Below are 10523 nucleotides of genomic sequence, written 5' to 3' on the forward strand. Positions count from 1 at the left end.
ACGCCGCATGTGCAATATATCAATAGTAGCAATAGCACGGCAGAAACCTCGTGCAACCCCATAACAACAATCGCACGGCAGAAACCTTGTGCACCACCACAACAAGTACAACAGCAACAATGACAATATATACAAGAACACGACAAGTAAATCAACTCAAGAACTTTCGATCACAAGGAGACAGTAAAACTAGCTCACAAGGAATAATCACAATAGAGAATACTAAGCGTAATAAGAACAGCTCAACAAGGGAGAAAATAATATGAAGCAATGATCCCACAATATGTAATTCAACAACAAGGAAGCTAACACGAATCAAATAATTCCAAATGAGGAAATGTCAACTAAATATAGGATATCTAAACGTCTTTTAAGGTTGGGAAATTTACGAAGAATATACAACAATTTCAATTAAGGATGAGCAGGGGGAAGATATTCATAACCTCAATTAAAACCAAACAATTACATGGGAGATAATAATAATTTCCAATAAAGACGAGCAATTATGAAAGATAGCATGACAATATAAGAGGTAAAAATCTTCAGTTAAGCAAAATAAGAGTCAAATAGGCAATAAGAATGAATCATAAGCAAGTAATTCCAATTAGAGCATGTAGAGGTGAAACTAGTAAGTGGAAAACTCAAGAATATCAAGTACACATTCATACACATTGAATATAAGGACCTAAGAACCCTAAAAAGCCAATTTTTTCCAAATAAGTCCGAGCACGCACTTGTCACCTCGCGTACACGAACTACAATCAATATAGCAGACTCAAATCCTAAGGGGAAGTCCCCCACACAAGGTTAGGCAAGATACTTACCACAAAGACGACAAACTGATACACTAAAATGCACTTCTCGGGTGAAAAAACCTCCGGACGGCTCAAATTAACTTCAAAGCACAAATAAAACACATAAGAAACTATTCCGGATCATAAAGTTTCAATCTTTAACAAAATTCAAAAATCGGTCCAAAAGTCGACCCCCCCCCCCCCCCGGGCTCGCACCTCGGAACCCGACAAATTTTACAAAAACCAAATACACATTCCAAACTAACATAACGGAGTTGCTCCAACTCTCGGAATCGCATTCCGATCCCGATATCACAATAGTCAACTATTAGTCAAACTTCTCCACTTTCCAAACTTCAACTTTTCCAACTTTAGCCGAAACGCCTCAAATTACCCTACAGACCTCCAAATACGAATCCGGACGCACATCTAAGTCCAAAATCACCATACGAAGCTGTTGAGATCACCCAAAACCCATTATGGGGCCATTTACTCAAAAGTCCAATTTCGGTCAAATTCTCACCGTTTAAATTTCCAAAACTAGATTCCTTCTTCCAATTTGACTCTGAATCATCCGTTAACTGAATTCAACCATGCACGCAAGTCGATAATCATATTACGAAGCTATTCCAGACCTTACGCAGCCGAACATAGCTTAATTTCTCAAAATGACCGGCGGGGTCGTTACGCTAGTCTTTTTTTCAGTATAGTGATTGGTATCACAATTATTCATTTGTCTTTCTACTTAAGGCGTTAATTCATCTTTTATCTGCTTAAACTTCGATGTTTAGTCCTCCACAGCCATAAAATCGTTTTAAAAAAAATGATTTTATCACTTTGTTTTTTAAGCTTTTTTACACTCTTACACAAACATCTTACATTTTTTGTCCTTAAATAACGACGTAAAGTGAAACCATTCAGTTCAAAATACTGCTTTTAGGATATATCTTACTCATTGAATCTTGCATTTATGTAGCGTAGAGAGTCAATGGATAAAGCTGTGTTAAAAACGCAAGGAATGAAGCAAATGGAAGTGAATAAATGTCTTAATTTTAACTAACTACATTCTGACGAAGAAAGGACAAGGCAGCAATCACATGTAAAAGAATACTATGGTTTCTTCTTCTTTTGCAATTTCAACTTTGGCCAAATGACTTCAGTCTGGTGCAAGAAAAAAAAAAGGACTAAAGTCTGTGAGACCTAATGATCATCATTCAACTATTCAAGTAACATGATTAAAATCTGACTCTCTTCATTTTTCTTTCTTTATGATTATGCTGCTTATTGTGGAAAAACTGTGCGATTTACCAAACCAGCATTCATCATCTTGCTCTTTCTTGAGAGAGTTTCACCCTCAATATCTAAGTCCTCTCTTGCTTCCACTTTGAAAGATCCAGAAAACTTCAGGACTCTTCAGATTTTCTGATATGCACATTCTGCTGAAAGTTTTCTCGTGCAGATATAACTTGTCAACTCCGTCATGTGGTCATTCGTTCCACTTATTCCCGTCCCTGCTCCATGTATTGCCATTGGCAGTTGGCAATGCCGATAGAGTGATGATTATTTGCAATGGCCTCAAAGGTCTCACCAACTGTAAGAGATTAGCATGGTTTCTTTCTCATCATAATTATGCATAAAGGCCAACAAGAGCACAGACATCCCTTTTGTTGATCTTCCTTGAAAATTTTCGAGCTTCTCCAACAAGTAAAACATAGAAAGTGTAGCATATTCAGCCCCATTGTCCACTTACTCTCTTCCACCTTTATGAACATCAGTGCAGCAACTGACAGATATACATAAAACTTTTCATTATCAGCATATCAATGTATTAATTTCATTCTTTGGCGTGGAGAGGGGAGGGAGCTTACCAGAATTCCAGTTTCTTTGTACTAAAGAGTTTTAACAAAAGGTGGAGCATCTCTTCGTGGCCCTGCTACAGAACGATAGACGTACACTTTATCAGCATAGTCATCGCTGTCCTCATCTTTGATTACCTCGACATTCAACCTAGGCATCTCTTTTGCAAGTAGCCGACAACCATTCATGGTGACATTGCAAGCTGACATCCAAAGACACCGCATGGATTCATACTTGTCCAGTCCAGAAAGAAGTGCTGCATTTCCGAATGGACAATCCCTTATCTCCAGCTTCCTCAGCTTAGAACAGCCGTCAAGCACGCACTGCATACCCCAGTCACTGCTTCCAGCAAAAGCCACTGAAAGCGTCTCAAGGTTTTTGGCATACTTCCCGATATACTCAAATGTCTGGTCAGTTAACAGGCCAGAAACGGAAAGCCTCTGGAGCTTCGTACAAGTCTTGACCACTGCACCAAAAGCCTCGTCCATGGGTTCATTTGTCAGGTAATCTGGTTGGCCAGGATTCATTATGCAGAGACGAAAATGGGTGAAATCAGGGCAGTTACGCACTATCGTTGCAACAGCAGCATTAGTCATTTGCCGGCAAAAATAGAGAACATATTGAAGCTTAGGACAGCCGGCAGACACAGCCACAAAGCCCGACTCCGTCACCCCATGGGCTATATCCTGGTCAAAAGGGTCGGCAGGGAAGACTCGCAGTTCTTCAAGCAAGGGGCAGCTGGTTCCAACAGCCTCTAATCCCTTATCTTCGACAGTGTCAAGGACCTATAACAGAAAGATTAGGCATGAAGACCTTAAAAATAGAAAAATGGAATTACCAGGATAAGAAGGTGAGTAGAGGAGCGGCTATGAAACAGCGATTCCCCCAGAGGACAAACAGAGTGGGATCCTTTGAAGATCCCCCCCCCCCCCCGCCAAGAGAAAACAACCACAAAGCAGTTAAAACTTTATAAGACATATTAGTGGTCATTTTCAATGACAAAGAATTAAACAAAGCCATGACATTTATTTTTTATTAAATTGTACTTAGTGCTGGAATGAAAATATATTGTTAGAGACTACAGTTGTAAACTCCTTATTTTCCTCTACCTTTTCAATTTTACCCTTTATCCTGAAGAATACAACAGTTGATCATCAGAACAACAACTGCGCCTCTAATAGCATACAAATGGCACCAGTGGTATATCAGCTGAAATATTTTACATTCACCATACAGATTAAGAATTCACCAGATACCGTGACGAATGAATGTGGTATCTCCTCCTTCTATTACTAAGGCGATAAACAGGTAATATTCCTCTTAAAAGCATGTAGATAGTCCTGATCAGTCCATCATGTGAGGCTCAAGCTAACCTTAAACAGGAATGTACATACACCAGTAAATAACTATGATATTAAAGAGTAGTTCAATCCCAACTTTTTCTTGGCAAAGAATTGAGGATGATGTCAGACAAACTTCTTCTCTAAACTAGTAAGGAAGATTTTTGATAAAGTAAGCGATGTCAATAAAAGGCATCAAAAAGATACAAGAAGTACATGAAGGAAATATCAATTCTAATGAACACATCCAATGCTCTCTAGTGGTGAGGTTATTTGTTCCTCAGAGAAAACATAGGTGGGAAAAATTAAAGATCTCTGTGTCATTCCTCCACAAAATGCCAAATGTTAGGATGCTAATACCTAAGACTTCATCATGAAAGGATTAGTCACAGAGATATTTAGAGTTGCAGTTAGATCCTTACCCAAAGGCGTCTCAAATTTTGGCAATGAGCAAGAAGCTTCGATAATTCACCACTCCCAATGGTTGCATAGCTCAAGTTGAGAAAAGTCAGACTAGAACAGGCTGCATAAAGAACTGGTAAATATAGAGAAGTCGCATCCCATAAACCTGAGAGAGTGTGCAGATGTTTGCAGTTGCTGAATGCACTTTCAACTTGTGCGTACTGCCGACTCGTGAGTTCTTGATGAAAGGATCCTGTACCGAGCTCCATCAGCTGAGGAGCCCGGACAAGCAGGCGTTGCAATTGATCCAAGTTAATGTTCTTATTCACCTTCAGAACCCTCAGCGATTTGCACCTACTGACAAGTCTCTCTAGGGCATCGAAACTGATCTCACTGTTCAGACTGGCAAAGTTTAGCACCTCCAGTGATGCAAAGTCATCTGGAAAACAACTTAGCCAACTACCAGCGATATCATCCATGCCATTCTCCTGAATGTCCAGCTCTGTCAACCTCCTGCAAAGGGAAACCACCATTTAGATTGGTAAAGCAATTAAGACAACTGGGATTCATCCATAGACTGTTGTTAAGCATTAATTTAAGAGCGGGCAACAAAACAAGCTGACTTTTTGTTGCCTATGGAGAAAACCGTATTTTGCATTTTCTAAACCTTGATGATTTATTAGGGGTATCACCAGCTTAGGTGGGGTCTGGAGCAAGAAGAACTATGAAATCACTCAAACGAGTTCTTGTTATCATCATGTACATAGAACCTCATTATAATTGTATGCATCATTTTGATAATAAATGAAGAAATTTGTTATGTATCAGAGCCACAAACCAGAAAGTGAACATACAAGTCCTGCTTCTGCAGCATATAGAAATATGGGATGTGATATTTAGAGCCATCCTTCAAACTATATCCCCTTGGAACAATTGAAGATCATAATATTCAAAGATCTCAAATTCTCAGATTCTTTTTCGTTCAGACTCTCATAATGTAAAATTGTAAAGTTGTCAGCTTCTATGATTCGGAATCATTAAATGCAACTCAAGATGAACTTTTGGTAAGCAATTAGAATTTGTGATGGTATAAACATGGAAATACGTTGAAAGTGAGAATTCTAATAGCTTATGATAGCATCCAAAGATTCCACATTCTTAGATTCCCTTTGGTTCAGACTCTCATTATGTAAAGTCGTAAAGATGCCAACTTCTATGTTTGAAACTATATGATATCAGAATCCTAATCACACAGGCCATACATGAGCAGTAGCCAACGTCTTCATTAATTGCTTATCATAACATCCAAAGATCCATATTCTCAGTTTCTTTTTGGTTCAGATTCTCATAACATAAAATCGCAAGATGCCAGCTTCTAGGTTTCAAACTATGCGATATCGGAATCATAAGTGCTGCTCAAATGGAAACTTGGTAAACAATCTGGAACTTTGTGATGGTATAAACTTGGAAATACTTACAAGTCAGAATACTAATTACACGGGCCATCCATGAGCACCAGTCAATACCTTCCTTATTTGCTAAGAAAAAAATCAACATGACAGTCTCGTGAACCTTAATAACCCAGCATTGCTATAAATCTAGGGCGACAACTTGACAGCATATACTAGTTCAAGCTCCACAGGTCTAATCGCCAATAAAAGGTAAAGCGATGAAATGTACAGTATGGAGTCTAAGTTAAAAGAGATACTCTTTCTTGGCAAATAAGAAGAGTTATTTTTGCCTAACAATTGCATCAAGGAATTCTCTAAGTTAATGCTCATTAACAGGTCAATGTCACATCAAGAAAGTGACATAAAAATGAAGAGGAAAAGAAATCATAAACTAGAACCACTTCAATTTCCACTTATACTTTGTCTATCTTTTTGTTCTTCTTTCTTTTTAAATGTGAGAGAAGGCAGGGTGGTGACAACAAGATAACAGGCGTATATCGTGTCCCGAACAAAGGACATGTCACTTTGTTTCTTCACCCACATGGCCATTATAAATGAAAATGAAAGTTTCTTAACCTTTCCACATCCAGACACATGGGTCTACTGTTTTGTCCTCCATTACTACAATAATTAGCTTGGACCACCACGTAAACAGTATTGTTTCCTTTTCTCTATGTGGCTTGAATGAATTCTAAATCCACCATACTAAAACTAAGAACCTAAAAGATCAAAGCTAGAAATACCCAGTTACAGCCAAATTATAAAAAATAAAAATAAAACTATTTGAAGAAAGAAATAGAAGGTTTTCATCCAATCAACACCCATACCTGAAACATAACTGGTATAAAAATTGAAACTTTACTGATATTACAGTATCTACCAATCAGAAAAATATGAACTAAAAGAATTTGCTACTTGAAATAGTTCAGGATAACAATCAATGTTGTTAACAAGATAGACTTACTTGCAGTAAGTAGCAATGGATTTGATCCCATCAGTGCTAAATCCATCACAACTCAACAAAGAGAGAGCCTTAAATCCATGAAATGATTTAGCCAAAAACTCCAAACTCTCATCACTAACGGTCATCCTCTTCAACCTCAACTCCTCAAGAAAGGGGTAAACTTTGGCAAAAACATCAAGCCAAGCCTGAATATCAGCACCCCAATTCTCTGGGACCAAATTAAAGTCGGAAAATCTTGGCTTCCCTTTAAGGGTAACGCTCTTAATCTTGGGAAATCTTCTTGCTACAATATCAGGAGAGACCGAATAGCAGTTCCCGATGAACAACTTAGTCCTTGTCCAACGCTCTGCATTGTACCAATCCTTACAAACCAATGAAGCTGAGTTTCTGTCCTTGTGAGACTGCACAAGTGACAGCACCTTCTCCAACACCTCATCTGGGAATGGTGATGCTGTTGACTCATTCAACAAATCCACCGATTCCCTCGGTTTTTTCAAGCTGGGATTCATTTTCAGCTCCTTGTAGATTCAAAAGAGCTTAAATCTCCTCAAGAAAAAAACTGCATTTAAATAAAAACAATCGCGCAAAGTTTAAATCTTTACACCATTTTCAGCTCCTTGTAGATTCAAACAGCTAAATCTCCTCAAGAAAACTGCATCCCAATAAAGTAATGGCAAAGTTTTTAATCTTTAAAGCGTTTTCAGCTCCTTGTAGATTCAAACAGTTTACTCTCCTCAAGGAAACTGCATTTAAATGAAAGCAATTACAAAGTTTAAATCTTTATACCATTTTTGAGATGTAGACAAATTATCAACTGCAAATTACAAAGAATAACACTAATTTTCCAAGATTTGTAACAAAAAAATGAAACGAATTAATAGTAAATACTAGAAACTAAACCCATCTTGAGGCACCTGAAATTCAACAAGAAAACATCATCTGCAATCAGTTCTAGTCCACTTTGGTAGAGCTTTCAAGATAACAAATAAAAGATATATTGGTCTAAAGAGTATTTCTTGAAGAGAGGAGAAAGAGGGTCAGAAATAGCAGAACTTTCTGAAACACTTCTGAAAAAAGCAGATAGAAAATGACACATAAAAATCAGCTTAAGACCATACCTAGATCAAATTAAAAAGATTAAAAAAAAAAAAAAAAAACTCCACCACAAAAAATACAGTCCAATTACAAGAAAAATCAGGAAAAGGTGGGTTCTTGAGAAAATAAATTGGGATTGAACAAGAATTGAAAAAGGTGTAGGCTTTTTTTTATTGCATACCTCAGTCTTGAGTGTGGTGTAAAAATGTGGACACTTTGGTGAACCAGAAGAGCCAAAGAAACTCTCAACCCAACCACTTATATTATATAGCAAACCAAATTATTCCCCCCGAAAGAAAAAGAAAACTTTATTGCATAAAAATAAGTATCAAATTACATAATATATACTATATTTTTTAATTTATCAAACTACTGTACACATAAAGGTTATAATAATAACAAAGTCCACCGTAGGTGAAGCTGACAGACATGGCAGGCGAGCCACACCCAACCCTCTCCAGCGTGGGGACAGTAGGGCGAGCATATGATTTCCTGACACGTGTACACAATCACGTTGGTGCATACATCTTTCACGGCGCATATTAGACAAGAGCCATTTTTATGGTGCGAAGTAACGGTAATGGGTAATTTTGTACCTTTCACCCCTCAATTACGATATGTGGTATTTCCATTGCTTATTATACTTATCAATTTTGGAAAAAAAAAAAAGAATGCCCAAATACATATACAACCCATCCAACTTGGCACCATTTTTTATTTTAGCACTCTATCTCTACCTTGTTTCATTTTGACCTCTAACTCTATTTTATATGTTTCATTTTGGCCTTCCATCTTTATTTCTTATATTCCACTTTAACACAATAGTTGAAACCAGTGCAAAAAATATATGTATATTTATTACACCTCAGATAACAGGCTATAATTTTTTGCCCGTATTTTCAGCTTTTGTGTTAAAGTGGAACATAAAAAATAGAATTGGAAGGCCAAAATGGAACATATAAAATAAAGTTGAAAGGCTAAAATGAAATAAGATAGAGATAGAGTGCCAAAATAAAAAATAGTGGCAAGTTGAATGGGCTGTAATGTATTTGACCAAAAATAAGGGAGAGGGGGATCAATGCGAATGAAACATTAATAAAAGTTCATAAATATCCTTACACAACCTCGTAAGTAAAGCAAGGAGGTGTAAATAATTTTCACCCACAAGTATATTTTATGCAATTTTGTTTGGTCCTTTCCAAAACTGGACCAGAAATAAACATATATTGTCCTCCAAAGTTCAAACTATCAATTTTGAGAGAACAGATAAGGAAAAAAATGTGAATAAGGGAGGTGAAAACTATAAAGATTAGTTTAACAATTTTTCTTAATTTGGAAGAGATAATTAAAAGTGCATATATGAGAAGAAAATAATGAGATTAGCATAAGGATATTGGACGAAGTGAAAAAGTGGCGGTCCTAAAGCTTTTGTCAGCAAAGATTGGCATGTCACACTACACATTTTGGCTTTCATATTAGAGTTTAGGTATTATTTGTATTTATTTATTAATATATACTTTCTTTCCCTTTTTCCACGTCATGCATGCTACTACTTCTTTGATGGTATTTCAAATAAAATTGAGCAATAGTGGTTTTTAATTACCCGTTTTTTAATCTTTGTTAAGTGAAATTCATGTCAACAATATCGAAATACTACTAAGTTTTTACTTTAACATCATTCAAATATTATCCAAACGCCTACAGACACTCTCTTTCTCCAAATATTTTACAACGAAATTAAAATGCTCTATTTCCTACGTATATACATTAATAAATGGAAAATATATTTTTTTAAATTGTGGCGTCCAGACCAGTTTGTGCGCGCCTTGATTTATTCTACGGGATATCTGCTATTTCCACCGACAATAGATACCAAAAATTCTATCTATCAAGGCTTGAATATATAGAGAGAAAAAAATAAGTAAATCATTGTTCCGGGTTAGAATTAGGAAGGAATTCTATTTTAAAAAGTAGCTTTCTGTATAATAACTAATTTTATAGCCAAGAATGCAATCATCCACATAGATACCTAACCTAAAAGAAGGATTCACGTAATTAAATAAAATTATATTGATCTAGTTCAAAAGTTTTCCAAATTAGGGTGAAAAAGTAAGCCTAACCTTCCAAAATAATTGGATGAAACTGGTAACAAAATAATTGACTGAAATCACAAGATAATTGGATGAAAATGAAATTGTTAACAAAATAATTTGTTGTAATTTTTTCATATTTGGTATTTGCGGAAAACGCTCCTAAAAAACAAAATTAGGCAAATGGTGGAAACGAATATAGTAGGAGTTCTTTGTTTTTCTTAAAGAAAATATAGAATTTTTTTAGGTGATTGTATTAAATCAAGTACTTTTATTTTAACAGCTAAAAATTAAAATAAGAACACATACCAATCCATTTTGTTTTTTATAAACATGTACTTCATCAATTGTGTTATAAATATATTATATTATGGATGTTCATTTAGTACTCCGTTGTAAATAAGCTTCCTGAAGAAGCTTATCCATATGGGACTCCACCGTAAATATATTTATCTATTTAGTACTATATTGGAAATAAGCTTCCTGAAGAAGCTTATCACTTCGGTACCCGGTTATGGATAAACATTACC

At 36.2% G+C, this 10523-nt stretch overlaps 1 protein-coding gene across 4 annotated transcripts; it reads right to left on the minus strand.

Annotated features, from left to right (window-relative positions):
* Positions 1-1813: 1813 nt before the first annotated feature.
* LOC104215201 (protein TRANSPORT INHIBITOR RESPONSE 1-like) lies at positions 1814-8205 on the minus strand. Of its 4 annotated transcripts, none has more exons than XM_009764951.2 (5): positions 8085-8205; positions 6809-7551; positions 4414-4906; positions 2663-3436; positions 1814-2577 (listed from the first exon to the last, which is right to left on the minus strand). In XM_009764951.2, exons 2-4 carry the CDS (start codon positions 7315-7317, stop codon positions 2684-2686), a joined length of 1755 nt encoding a protein of 584 aa, XP_009763253.1. In that variant the 5' UTR covers positions 7318-7551; positions 8085-8205; the 3' UTR covers positions 1814-2577; positions 2663-2683. The 4 variants fall into 4 exon arrangements, with proteins under 4 accessions (XP_009763253.1, XP_009763255.1, XP_009763257.1 ...); XM_009764953.2 differs by having other exon boundaries at positions 6809-7367; positions 8085-8182; XM_009764955.2 differs by lacking the exon at positions 8085-8205 and adding an exon at positions 7723-7900 and having other exon boundaries at positions 6809-7367.
* Between the last annotated feature and the right edge of the window lie 2318 nt (positions 8206-10523).

This window comes from Nicotiana sylvestris, chromosome 2 (genome assembly GCF_000393655.2).
Source record: "Nicotiana sylvestris chromosome 2, ASM39365v2, whole genome shotgun sequence".
In the NCBI taxonomy this organism is placed as follows: Eukaryota; Viridiplantae; Streptophyta; class Magnoliopsida; order Solanales; family Solanaceae; genus Nicotiana; species Nicotiana sylvestris.